This window comes from Gymnoscopelus braueri, assembly GCF_963280865.1.
Source record: "Gymnoscopelus braueri genome assembly, chromosome: 7".
NCBI classification, from domain to species: domain Eukaryota; kingdom Metazoa; phylum Chordata; class Actinopteri; order Myctophiformes; family Myctophidae; genus Gymnoscopelus; species Gymnoscopelus braueri.
This window is the reverse complement of record NC_137608.1, coordinates 53,339,057-53,354,031: the sequence shown is the minus strand read 5'-3', so window position 1 is coordinate 53,354,031 and position 14,975 is coordinate 53,339,057. Positions and strand designations below refer to the sequence as shown.

General features: G+C 39.3%; 1 protein-coding gene across 1 annotated transcript; it reads left to right on the top strand.

Moving 5' to 3' along the window:
• The first annotated feature begins 1,620 nt into the window (after positions 1-1,620).
• Positions 1,621-11,858, top strand: LOC308088138 (H-2 class II histocompatibility antigen, E-S beta chain-like). The gene is made up of 8 exons (XM_080432514.1): positions 1,621-1,777; positions 2,971-3,225; positions 4,482-4,754; positions 7,552-7,765; positions 9,248-9,315; positions 9,986-10,099; positions 10,562-10,618; positions 11,096-11,858. The coding sequence occupies exons 1-7, from the start codon at positions 1,708-1,710 to the stop codon at positions 10,597-10,599; spliced, it is 1,032 nt and encodes a 343-aa protein (XP_080288640.1). The 5' UTR covers positions 1,621-1,707; the 3' UTR covers positions 10,600-10,618; positions 11,096-11,858.
• Positions 11,859-14,975: the final 3,117 nt, after the last annotated feature.

The following is a 14,975-nucleotide window of genomic DNA, read 5'->3' as shown; positions in this document are numbered from 1 at the left end:
ACACCAGTAGGGTGTAATGGCCACCCTACACCACCCTACACCAGTAGGATGTAATGGCCACCTTACACCAGTAGGGTGTAATGGCCACCCTACACCAGTAGGGTGTAATGGCCACCTTACACCAGTAGGGTGTAATGGCCACCTTACAACAGTAGGGTGTAATGGCCACCTTACACCAGTAGGGTGTAATGGCCACCTTACAACAGTAGGGTGTAAAGTCCACCTTACACCAGTAGGGTGTAATGGCCACCCTACACCAGTAGGGCGTAATGCACGTAGTACTATGGTCCCCTCTTGTTTCTCCACAATGGACACATTGGGATTGAACCAGTATGTTTATTCATAGAGAACCTTTCACAGTTACAAAATGAATCACCATAAACACTGTATGAGACAAAAGTTAATTAACAGACATCCGCTAATTAAATCTAATCTGATAATGTAATGTGTACAAATGAAATTATGTAATGTTCCACTTTCATGTATTTTAAAGCTCAGCTGCTGTCAATACTAACTGGAGATAAAGTTTCAAAAGGTTGCCTTTTTTTCTTTCCAAGACTTAAAAAAGTTCTGAATCTTTGAAAGTATTTTTGCAAGACTGAAAAAAAGTTAAGAATGTATTATACATCCCAGATAAACATACATTTAAGAATGTGCTGATTTACCTGTGTTGTGTTTCACTGATTGATCTGCAATAAACCAGTGGTTCTCAATCTTTTCAGACCACGACCCCCCAAAATAATCATATTTGAACTGGGGACCCCCTAAAATAATCATATTTGAACTGAGGACCCCCCAAAATAATCATATATGAACTCAGGACCCCCCACCCTGAAAAAGACTTGGAATTGTAGGAGTTGAGGCGTTACATTTAGTTTGACTCAGTTCGCACAGATAAATAGATCTACATACTCTAAAAGAGCTTAGATCGGCTATTTTCCAAAAAGCTCAGCTGCTGTCAATACTAACTGGAGATAAAAAAAAATTCTTTCCAAGACTTAAAACAAGTTTTGAATCTTTGAAAATATTTTTGCAAGACTGAAAAAAAGTTAAGAATTTATTATACATCCCAGATAAACATACATTTAAGAATGTGCTGATTTATCTGTGTTGTGTTTCACTGATTGATCTGCAATAAACCAGTGGTTCTCAACCTTTTCAAACCACGACCCCCCAAAATAATCTTATTTGAACTGGGGACCCCCTAAAATGATCATAACTGAGGACCCCCCAAAATAATCATATTTGAACTCAGGACCCCCCCAAAATAATCATATTTGACCAGGACCCCCCAACATAATCATATTTGAACTTTTTAGTATAGTTTGTTGATTACTTATGAAGCAGCAGCTATATACTGTTCATGATATGTGCAATAATCCAGACTGTCGTCTTGCTGGAAACGGATGATGTAACATTGTATCTTTAATCTGATTGGCTGATTATTCTAAACTACAGAACAAGTCCTCCTTCATTCTCTTTCAGACTCCAGAACTTCTCTTTCAGTAAACATCTGTTTATTCTCATCTGTTTATTCTGACTTGTTTATTCTCATCTGTTTATTTTGATCTGTTTATTCTCATTTGTTTATTCTCATCTGTTTATTGTGATCTGTTTATTCTCATCTGTTTATTCTCATCTGTTTATTGTGATCGGTTTATTCTCATCTGTTTTTCACATCTGTTAAATTCAGTTCAGTTTTGATAAATGATGATGAAGATTACAGCCACCCTTCTCATCCTCTCCTCTGTACTTCATGTCAAAGCGATCCCAGGAAGTAAGTACATTATATTTGTTATTATATAATATATACATTTATATCTACTGTTATTATATAAAACCAAATATGAACAATGCACAATACAAACAAATGACACACACACACACACACACACACACACACACACACACACACACACACACACACACACACACACACACACACACACACACACTCCTTTTACTACCTGTATATTCAGTATAGAATATTGAATGTTGGTCCAAATACATAAACATTAAAACAGATGTTAGGAACTGTTGTTGTGACATCATGATATACCGTAAATCCTCTTATAGTAACCCGGGTTTGTATTTGTTTCAACTGTAGTGGGTACCGGGCTTTTATTGAAAGGAGGCATGTATAAGAGAGAGGCCTATATTTCCATTTTTCAAACAGATCAGAATGAAAAAAATCAACATTTTGTGTCAGTTTGAACCCAGTAAAATGTACTGGGTTAATTTATTGAAACCAAGTACTGTATGAAATAAACAGTGCAAGAGGCTTGTTTTCATAGACCTGGTTGCTGATTGTCTCGCAGAATCTGGCAACACTGCTAGTGGCAAACAGGTCATGTGACAGGTCTAAGCCAATGGGGAGCCACTAGCAGTGTTGCTTATTTCTCTCGCAGAATCTAGCAACACTGCTCGGCTAGAACGGAGCAGTGAACGGCGTCTGCAGAAGTAACTAAGTACATTTACTCAAGTAGGCTACTTTACTTAAATGTTGTCCTATATATTACTCTGTGTCACGGTGATTTGAACCGACGGCAGGCATAGTAGCCACAGAGGCGAGAGACGTGTCTAGCACCCTCTTAAGACTTAAAAAATAAGTAGGAAAAAAAAAGGCTTGTAATTCAGGCTCGGCTTATATTGGAAGGGAGGCTTTTAATTGCTTTTTTCAACGGCACCCCCGGTCATTAATAGAGAGACGGCTTTTAATTGAATAGAGGTTACTATTAGAGGATTTACGGTAAATCATTCTGTATGAATTACTTTCATAATCAAAATAAATAAATACATAAAAACATTTGAATGTGTTTCAGTGTGAATAAAACGTTTGACAGGAAGCTACTTTTAATATCCAACCTTTCACTTCATATAAGAACCAAACATGATTGTTTAACATGATGATTATGTGTTATTGTCACTGTGAAGAAGTTGTTGTTGATTTCATCTTTTTCTTATATCCAGTGTTCCATGAGGAGATTAAAGTCCTTAGCTGTTCAGACACAGTTAAAGACTCATATAAAGAGTTCATGTTTGCACTGGATGGTGAAGTGTTGATGTACGCAGACTACAACAAAGGGAAGGTGGTGTACCCTCAGCCTCCGTTTATAGATCCAATCACCTTCGCAGCAGCTTATGAAGCAGCTTGGGGTGATCTGCAGTACTGCAAAGCCAACCTGGACACCATTCTCACTGCCTTGAAGAAACCACCAGTGAAAGGTACATGAATACTATGAACACAATAGTTATTAACTAAAACGGTTGAATGTATTTAACATGAATGAAAATGTTTAAACATGTATATTAAGCATTTAAGGTTTTTATGGTGAAATATTTTCTATATAATATTTATTTTTAGTAAACATGAATATGTGCTCGAGGTGCAGATAATATGATTATACAACAGATACCATCAAAATAAAACATATCAGAATGTATTCATATTGTGAGACATTCTCTCTCAAAATAACAACCTTTTTGTGAGTGTTATCTCTGTTATCCTGGAAATACATGATGGGGTCTGACAGACAGACAGACAGACAGACAGACAGACAGACAGAGTTTACGCCCCATGGCCGGATTAACCCTTCGTGCAGAGCCCGGTGCTACAGTACGACCCTTTTCGGTGGTGGGGGGGGGGAGGAAAATCTACGCTTCGCTGGCGCGTTTCACCGTCTTAGCGCTCCTCCAGCGCTACATTTAGGTGCTTTTCGGTATCAATACTTTAATCTAGAAGTACTCTGTTACAAGTAAAAGTCCGGAATTCAAAATTTACTTGAGTAAAAGTACAAAAGTATTGGCATAAAAATGTACTTAAAGTACCAAAAGTTAAAGTACTAAACTGTTTGAAAATAGCAGATCTACAAGCTCGTAGCGCGGCACTCGGTGCCGCGCTATGAGCTTATAGATCTGCTATTTTCAAATAGCCTAGGTATAAAAAAGGGGTTATCCTGGAAATACATGATGGGGTCTGACAGACAGGCAGGCAGGCAGGCAGACAGACAGACAGACAGACAGACAGACTGACTGACTGACAGACAGACAGACAGACAGACAGACAGACAGACAGACAGACAGACAGACAGACAGACAGACAGACAGACAGACAGGCAGGCAGGCAGGCAGGCAGGCAGGCAGGCAGGCAGGCAGGCAGGCAGACAGACAGACAGACAGACAGACAGACAGACAGACAGACAGACAGGCAGGCAGGCAGGCAGGCAGGCAGGCAGGCAGGCAGGCAGGCAGACAGGCAGACAGACAGACAGACAGACAGACAGACAGACAGACAGACAGGCAGGCAGACAGACAGACAGACAGACAGACAGACAGACAGACAGACAGACAGACAGACAGACAGAGTCCTTGTTTACTCAGCCACTCTAGTACTTGACAATTCAAACACACACAGTGATGATATTATATATAGATTATAATAAAACTGAACATTAATGACATTTTTAATTGTCTATTTCCAGATGGATATGTGTTCTATCAGGCTGACCGCTGTGTGTTTAACTCCAGTGAGCTGAAGGACATACAGTTCATACGGTCATTGAATTTCGATGGTGATGAGATCATCAGGTGGGACAGTAGAGTAGATCAGTTTGTTGGATACACTGAGTTTGGTGTGAAGAACGCAGAGCGCTGGAATAAAGATCCTACAAGACTGGCTTTGCAGAGAGCACAACGAGAGGGAATCTGCAAACCCAACATTGAGATCTACTACTCCTCTGTTCTGAACAAGAGAGGTGAGCTGATCTCAGAGCAGCACTCAACACTCATCACCTCATAAACTATAACATGACATCATAATAAATCATTCTATTCAGAGATGATTAATGGTGTTAATATTGATCTGATAATGATTATAAAACATGACTTAATCTGCTGAGAAACATTTCAGATCCTCTTAAACACTTAAAGGGATAGTTCACCCCCAAAATGACTTTTTTTCTAACGATTAGTCACTCCATGGAGACTCGAATTGATGGATATTTATTTGTTTTTGTCGCATTTTTAAGCCAATAATTTGATGACCGGCAGCGGTTCCGGTAGGAGACACAAAGAGTCTCCTTTGTATCTCCTACCGGAACCACTGCCTACCGGTCCACTGGTCATCAAATTATTGTCTTAGGAATGAGACAAAAACTAAACAATATCCATGAATTCAAGTCTCCATGGAGTGACTAATCCATAGAAACAAATATTTTTTGGGGTGAACTATCCCTTTAAGCCTGATTTATCCTGTATCCTAACACGCTGTCACACAGTGGAAATAGCAGATCTACAAGCTCACAACATGTGGTGTTACCATCGTACACCGAGTATAAATGAAACATTTACAGTAGATCTATTTCTGAGTGTTTTCACCTACATACAACAGTGGTGGAAAAAGTACTCACATTTCTTACTTAAGTAAAAGTATCAATACTGCATTGTAGAAATACTCTGTTACGAGTAAAAGTCCGGAATTCAAAATTGACTTGAATAAAAGTACAAAAGTATTGGTATCAAAATGTACTTAAATTACCAAAAGTAAAAGTATTAAAATGTTTGAGAATAGCCGATCTACAAGCTCACATCGCGACGCGTTGTGAGCTTGTAGATCTGCTATTTTCAAATGGCCAAGGTATAAAATAAGGCTAAAGTGGTTAATGTATGTTTTATAATATAATAATTTATATGTGCAAAGTAACTAGTAACTAAGGTTTTCAAATAATTGTAGTGGAGTAAAAGTACAATATTTTCCTCTGAGATGTAGTGGAGTAGAAGTGAAAGTATTGGAAATTGGAAATACTTAAGTTAAGTACAAATACCTCAAAAGTGTACTTAAGTACAGTACTTAAGTAAATGTACTTAGTTACTTTTCACCACTGCCTACATATAATGACCTTCCTAAAATAGAGACACCAGGATCAATGTTTTTAAATGAACTTTAAAAAGAACCATGCAGGCTAAAACACACCTCTATACACTTCATTTACCCTGATTTCATATTTTAATTATTGTCTCTTGTATGTTTTTAATCACTTTATTAATATTTTACAGGATTATGTGTATTGTTTTGTTTGTTTCTACTCTAGTTCATTCGAACTATTTTAATTAAATGATATTGATTGGTTTATTGTTGTTTATGTAAAGCATGTGTAACTGTGAATTATTTAGTATGTTAAAATGATATTATATAAATGCATTCTACTCTGTAGAAAACTGTAGACTATTGTAGAATCTACAGTACTCTATGAAACGTTGTTGTTGTCATCTGGTGGCCAAACATGACATTTACAGTTACAATGTAGGCATTTATCAGACGCTCTTAATCCAGAGTGATTTACAGTAAGCAAGGAAAACACAAGGTAATACATTAAATGCATATAAATAGTAATCTAGGATCATAGGTAAACCAAGAACCTATCATCAGTCTAAACAGTATAATATCAAACAAATAAATAATCTGTACATTAAAACTATCCAAACTATAGGATGCCAGGTCTACAATTAACCTGGCATCTGTCTACATAACATGATATCTATATTACATTTTAACCTTTGCATAAGCCTGCAAGGTCATCAAGGCTAGGTCTAGTGCTACAGGCTGAGGTGGAGTCTGAAGAGGAGAGTCTTCAGATTACGGCGGAAGATTAGGAGTGAGTCTGCAGTTCTGACTGCAATGGGGAATTTGTTCCACAGTTTGGGAGCCAGAAGGGAGAAGAGTCTAGGATGTGTGGAGCGTTGTCCAGGGTGTTTTAGAGAAGGGAGAAGAGTCTGGGACGTGTGGAGCGTTGTCCAGGGTGTTTTAGAGAAGGGAGAAGAGTCTGGGACATGTGGAGCGTTGTCCAGGGTGTTTTAGAGAAGGGAGAAGAGTCTGGGACATGTGGAGCGTTGTCCAGGGTGTTTTCAGGGTGTTCTAGAGAAGGGAGAAGAGTCTAGGATGTGTGGAGCGTGGTCCAGGGTGTTTTAGAGAAGGGAGAAGAGTCTAGGACGTGTGGAGCGTTGTCCAGGGTGTTTTAGAGAATAGAAGGGAGAAGAGTCTAGGACGTGTGGAGCGTTGTCCAGGGTGTTTTAGAGAAGGGAGAAGAGTCTAGGACGTGTGGAGCGTTGTCCAGGGTGTTTTAGAGAAGGGAGAAGAGTCTAGGACGTGTGGAGCGTTGTCCAGGGTGTTTTAGAGAAGATTCAGACAGCTCCCCTATGTTAGCTGATATGAGTGAGCGGGAGGGGTTGTAGGGTTGGATCAGGCTTGAAGATATGGGGGTGTCATACATTTGGTTGCTTTGTAGGCCAACATCAGTGTTTTGTACTCTGTGAGGGCAGCAACTGGGAGCCAATGGAGGGAGAGGAGAACGGGGGAGAGCCGAGAAACGTGAACATTTTGGCTGGTTGACCAAGTGTGTTGCGGCTTTCTGGATCATTTGGATCTAATGTGGATGATATACAATTATTCATGATAATGACATGTTCCTATGACTGGTAATAATAATAATAATGATAATGATAATGATGATGATGATGATGATGATGATAATGATAATGATCTTCTTCATCCAGTGGAACCCAAAGTGAGACTGAAGTCAGAGACTCCCCCTCGTCGTGGTGAACACACTCACATGCTGAGGTGCAGCAGCTACGACTTCTATCCTGAAGTGATCCTGGTGACCTGGTGGATAGGTCAAGAACCTTTGACCTCTGGTCTCTCCTATGCCGATCTGTCTGATGGAGACTGGTACTACCAGTACCACTCCTACCTGGAGTACACACCCAGGTACACACCTAACAGACACCTATGGAAATACACACCTAATAGACACCTATACATATATTCTTTAAAAATAAAACAAGTGTTACTCACTTGCTGAAAATGGCCCATTAAATGGTAGGCTTATATTAAGTCTCTCTCTCACACACACACACACACACACACACACACACACACACACACACACACACACACACACACACACACACACACACACACACACACACACTCGTTACTAAGTTTCTTCTGCCTCTTACCTTCCTATTTTTTCTGCAATGGGGAGGGAATAGTGGAATTAAGCAATATTACACGAGAGGGTGTGCTTTACCGTCATTATTAGCACGCCTGTGATGCGGTCAGGAACGAGGCGCAGCCGAGTTCCGCCGCGATCACAGAAGTGCTAATAATGTAAGGTAAAGCACACCATCGAGTGTAATATTGCGATTATACAACAGTTACCAACAAAACACATCCAAATACATTCATATTGTGGGGCAATTCATAATAAAAAAAATCGCTTATCCGTTTCCCTGTAAAGAGAAGAGTTTATTTGACTGAGACAAAATAGTCCCTGTAACAGCGCAGCACTCTGTCTCTCTGACTCTCGTCTCATCAACACAGCTGATTCCAGTAGGCTATATGCTCCGTCATACGATCGTGTTACGTGGCCAAAAATAACTGATCTACAAGCTCACAACGCCTCAAGATGGCGATGCGTTGTGAACTTGGCTATTTTTGCCGTGCGATACCTTCGTACGATAAAATATAACATACACTGGACTGTGAGTAATTTTACTTTAACACAGGAGGATATTTATACAGTATGGATGTTACCATTGAAATAAAGCACACTTTTTTCCAGTTATTCCTTTTATTATAGGATTTTAGGCGATTTAGTGTGCTCTCTTCTAACCATTGATCAACCGTAAGTCCACCAAATAAGTCAAAATTAACAACATAGTCCATTTTGCTTGGCTGTTTGTTCTCCGGTGGCGGCGGTGGGTACTGTCTGTTTGTTTTCCTACCGTGGGACAGAGTGACTTCACAGCACAGCTGTACCATATATGGTCTAATCAGGTGCGGACTGCAGTGCGGAGTGATTTATTAATGTGATTAGGCCCGTGCTATGATGCTGGTTTGAAGCACGGCTAGAAAGCTATTTCAACCAATCAGATTGCTTGGTCGGAACTACCTGTTGTATAATACACAATAAACACTAGAGCGGAGGAGAGCCCAGCGGGGCATTCACGCTCCTACACAATAATAGTCAAAACAAATATTAACAAAGATCAACAGATCAATGTGAATAGAATCGCGGCGCGGTTCAGCATGTAGATCAGCTACTACTACTGTGTGTGTGTGTGTGTGTGTGTGTGTGTGTGTGTGTGTGTGTGTGTGTGTGTGTGTGTGTGTGTGTGTGTGTGTGTGTGTGTGTGTGTGTGTGTGTGTGTGTGTGTGTGTGTGTGTGCGCACGCGTGTGCATTACAGATCAGGAGAGAAGATCACATGCATGGTGGAACATCCCAGCCTGACCGCGCCTATCAAGATGGACTGGGGTCAGTTATTGTAATCTACTGTAATCTACTGTCTAAATAGTAGATATACAAGCTCATAGCGCGGCACCGAGTGCCGCGCTATGAGCTTGTAGATCTGCTATTTTTGAAAAATCGTGAACATTTGTGCAAATCTTTGAATATATATTTTTTTAAGCGAACATTTGTAACTGTCAAATGTCTGTCAACATATGTCTTCATTTAAAAAAAAAAAAACTATTGTTGCTATATCAGTGGTGCTCAAACCTTTTCTTGTCAAAGACCCCCCAAATGTTTTTGGCCGCTGATCCCCATCAAAATATGTTGTTCCAGGGACCCCCCAGAAGAAAATATTTGAGTTAAAAATGTTGTTTAAAAATAAAGCTCATAACTTGGTGCCGCGCTATAAGCTTATTGATTTGATAAAAACAGATCAAAGACCAGATTGATCTAAGAAGGACATGTCACATCAGGTGACAAACTCCTCAAGGACTGGACCAATAGGGTTGGACTCATTATTACCGAACAGACTCACAATGACTGTGTCGTCTGTTTATTGTTTAATGTAGCTTATTGTCAGATGACTCCATGTCAGAGTCAGTGAAGAACAAGGTGTTTTAATCTACAGTAATAATATGATATGATATGATATGAAATGATATGATACTATATGATATAATATTTGTATTGTCAGATGACTCCATACCAGAGTCAGTGAAGAACAAGGTGGCCATGGGAGCATCAGGTCTGGTTCTGGGTCTGGTCTTGTTCCTGTCTGGATTCATCTACCTCCAGTGGAAGAAACGAGGTGATTAGTTTAACATGTTTAATGTTTAATTAACATGTTTAATTAACATGTTTCATTAATTATTATACTACCATTGGAAAAAATGAGGTCAGATCAACAGAGGATCACATGACATGTGGGACCCTCACAGAAATGCAAACAAACAAACAAACATGTAAAACCACAACCTAAACAGGTTTATATTGGTTTAGAACCATAAACGTATTAGACCAGTTTAGACAACCTAGTTAGTGGTCGAAGTGTGTTCTATGTTGTCACATCTAGCTTTAATACATCAGTGTTACATTTAGTCTTAAATAAGAGTCAAATGTTCACATTAGTTCTGATGACTGAACCGTAATGTTGTTGTGTTGTTGTATTATTGTGTTATTGTGTGTACAATGTATGCATTTTATGTAGAAATACACACACAATGCAACATTTATTTGTGTCTGTTTTTTGTCTCTCTTCTTCTTCTATCAGGTCGTATTCTGGTGCCGACAACCAATGACGATCTTTAGACTCCTCCCACACACACAGGTTCACTTCCTCTTTCTTTTTACTAAACATTTTTTTTGGTAATGTATAAAACTATAAAACATACACAAAACAACATGCTTGTGTAAGAAGTGAAACAACTAGCCTGGTAAACCATCCCGGTCGCGTGAATTCACATTATCATGTGTCTTCTGCTTAATTTCTTATAATAATGAATCTAATAATCAAATGTAATAATCAAATGATTTGTTGTATCAGACAACACTGATGACAATGTGGTCAGAAGGGGGGGGGGGTCCTCTTGGTAAACTAACAACTTGCTCATGATCTATTCACCATGTATAGCATAGTTTTAAATCATTAAACCATTAACAAACATTTGACAAGTTATGAATAACACATTAACTGATCATTTGGGAATGATTCATTTACTATTATAAGGGAAGGTTATTCTAAAGTGTTAACATGTTCACACAGTTAATACATTATAATTCTTATTGGTTTATTGTCTTTTCACAGAACACCTGGGTGTGTTTTCAGAGAAGCAGAGAGTCATCGCTGCCCTCTGGTGGAGAGAGGAGGAAAGTTGTGTGTCCGTTCATCTTTAAATACTCACAGCAGCACAATGATGACATCATCCTCCTTTTTTACAAATGTGTCCTTTAAAAATGCTAATTGGCTAGCCAAGGCTAACGATAATTAGTGTGCGCCCATGTCGACGTGGTTTTGAGGTTAGGGTTAAGGTCAGGTTTATAGACATAGTGTCTGTGAGGTTAAAGGTCAGGGTTTAGGCGCCACCTGGGCGACACACCAAAGGAAGAGGGAGTCCTAATTAGTGTGGGCGGTTCATCAAATTACTTTGTATAGTTTCTGTCGTCAGAAAACACAAACATAATATTTCAGTTCTACACTATATTGAAACATTACATAAATGATCACACACACATTCAGAGTTCTTCATAACATTAATATTAATATCCATCTGAATGGAAGTCAGTCAGCCATGTTTGTGAAAAAGGTTTTATTATTTTATAATTGACCATAAGTCATTTATTATGTATTCATTTATAATGTGTGATAATGAATGTGTTACGATCATTATGACATCACTGTTTCCCTGTGATGGGTGGACCTGAACCCTCTAGGGTGGTCTGAGGTGATGGGTGGACCTAGACCCTCTAGGGTGGTCTGAGGTGATGGGTGAACCTAGACCTTCTAGGGTGGTCTGAGGTGAGAATGGTGGACTGCCACAGTCTATGACATTAATGAGAAACGCTGATGACATGCAATCATTTATAATTGCATGTGCATATAAACTTAAACTTAATATAATGATTTATATGTTATCATTCATATGTATAATGAGCAGGGGAGCAGATCTCATTACAACTTGGGGGGGGGGGGGGGGGGGGCACAAACAAGGAACATTCTCATCAATAATATCACCAACACAGAGTTCAGTTCTTATTTTTGGATCCTGATTTGACTAATGATCAATACATCCAGTAATCAATACCTTCCGTTTATTATCAATATCTACTCTAAATGATCAATATCTAAAATGCTTATAAAACTGGGCAGGGCTGCCTGTCAGTTCATAAATAATAATTCATTACTCAGCACTAATTGAAGGACACTTGGTGAAGTGTCCTAAATGTGTCCTATATGTATAAACTTCAATTTAATACATGATCCATACATTCAGTCTATCCTGTCCCATCGTCCCATGAGGTTTTAATTATGTTGATTATGTTAATTAGGAGAATGAGAGCTCCGGTTTGAGACAGTGACATGATGAGAGTCAACAATAACAGAAAGGTTGTGCAAACTTTACTAAAGTAAAGAATGAGCGCGCCCTCGTCCTTTAGACCGAAAAGTAGATTTGGTCCTAACGTCTCAAACGCTTCTATTAATACCTTCTGTCGCTTAGTAGACCAAGACATTATGCACACTGTAACTCAGCCTTACCGTGTCTCCTATAATGTATTACCTACAGAGAAAACAGCACTGAAGGAACTTATGGACTCTAAAGATCTGGTAATTAAACCCGCAGACAAGGGAGGTGCTATCTGCATCCAGGATGCAGATAAATATAAAACTGAGATCCTCTCCTAATTGTCTAATGAAAAAGTCTACACAAAATTTAAATCTGACCCAACTGACTCATTTCAAATGATTGTCTTACCATACTTGGAAGAGGCCAAACCTAAGGGCTGGATCTCTAAATCTGAATTCCACTTTTTGCATAACCAGCACGCAGCACCCAATTCGACCCGTTTTCTACACCCTGCCCAAGATACATAAATCTTTAGAGAATCCTCCAGGTCGGCCTATTGTAGCTCAGACCGACTCCTTGCTGTCTCCTTTATCTGCTTTTGTAGATAGGCTCATATCAACACATTTGCAGAGTCTCTACCGTCATACATTAAAGATTCCACAGACTTTATTAATACGATTTCTAGCCTTAAAAATATCCCTGATGATGCCTTAATAGTTACCTTGGATGTGACAAGTTTGTATACTAACATACCACATGATGGAGGCCTAGAGGCATTGAAGTTTATTCTATTGCATGGAGATGACTCGACAAACCCCCCAAATGATTTTATCATTGAATTGGCAAACCTCGTCATGAAACATAACTATTTCAAGTTTGACAATGAGCTTTATCTTCAGGTTTCAGGCACCAGCAGGGGCTCTATTTGCGCCCCTAACTATGCTAATCTATATCTGGGATATTTTGAGCACACTTTTGTTTCCAACCCGGACATCAACAGCCATTCGAATAGAATTTTAAAATGGTACCGGTACATTGATGATGTCTTTTGTATTTACCAGGGTAATGTGGATGAACTATATGTTTTTTTGAGACTGTTGAATAGTTTTGACTGTAATTTACAAGTTACAATGGACCACAGCACAAAGAAAGTACATTTTCTAGATATGTGGGTCATGAAAGGCAATGGAGATTTATTCACTACACTATACAGGAAGGAGACTGATAGAAACACACTCCTTTTGGCCACCAGTTTTCACCCTACACCACTGAAAAGAGGCCTCCCCAAGAGCCAATTTTATAGACTAAGACAGGTTTGTCATTCTACAGAAGATTTGACTGAGAAAGCCTCAGAGATGTGAGATAGGTTTGTGGAGCAAGGCTACCCCACCACATGGGTGAACCAAGCCTACAATACAGCGCTCCACAAACCTCCTTCTGAATTGCTCACCACCAGTAACAAGAACAAAAACAAAAAGACATTTTCAGTCACTTGTATTACAAATTATTCCCCTCACTCGCAAGCCATCAAAGCAGTCTTCAAAAAACACTGGCATATTTTACAGTCAGACCCTGAATTAACCACTGCCTTTCGTGATCCTCCTCTATTTGTTTTTAAACGTGACCGCAATCTCCGAGACAACCTTGTCAATGCCTATTTTGCACAAAATAAACCAGCACAGTCCATCCAAACACGTCTTTGCCCCTTACCAAATGGAAATTATCGTTGTGGTCATTGTGCGCAGTGTAATAACACAACCAAACTAACGCACTTTAGACATCCACACACCGGAAAAAAAGTTTCCTTTTAGAAGTATCATCACCTGTGATAGCATCCATGTAATCTACATGATTCAGTGCCCTTGTGGCCTAGCATATGTTGGCAAAACTACCCGTAAATTAAAACAACATCAATGAGCACAAAAGCTCAATACACAGGAATGATGGCGAATATCCTGTCTCTATTCATTTTAATGATGCTAAACATGACATATCCTCTTTTAGATTCCAGGGAATTGTCCTTCTCCTAAAGAGAAGAGAAGCCTACTGGATCTTCACACTCCAAACACTGGCCCCAAAAGGCTTAAATGATGAATTTGTACTTAATGTTATGCTGTGATTAGTCATGCGTTATTTGGATGGACTAGCTATGTAATAGACCTGTTGTGCTCGATTCGTTTATTTTTACCTTTATTCTCACTGTGTGTCTTTTTATTATTATTGGGTCCACTAATATTATCTCTTCCTTTATAGATATTGAAGACCTGGCCCGATGACATGTACAGGCCTTTTCCTCTGCTATTCAGAGCCGTAATTAGTGTTGCCGTGACCCAGAAAAAAAATGTATTTTGTGAATGGGATTGGTGTTGCTTTAATATGATGGTGGTGGGAGTGGCTTTAGGTCTGAGATTGCGGGTGCAGCCAATGGGTTGCATGTCCGATGACTTTCACTTGGGAGGTGTAGCCTTTAAAATGTTTGGTGGTTGATGTGTTCTGTAATGTCTGTCCTGATGAAGGTCTAACGACCGAAACGTCGAAATAAAGAGCTAGATTTTTTTGCAAGTTCCAGACGGTGTGCGGGTCTCATTCTTTGACTTAACCATCAGAGATCTCCTCCATAAT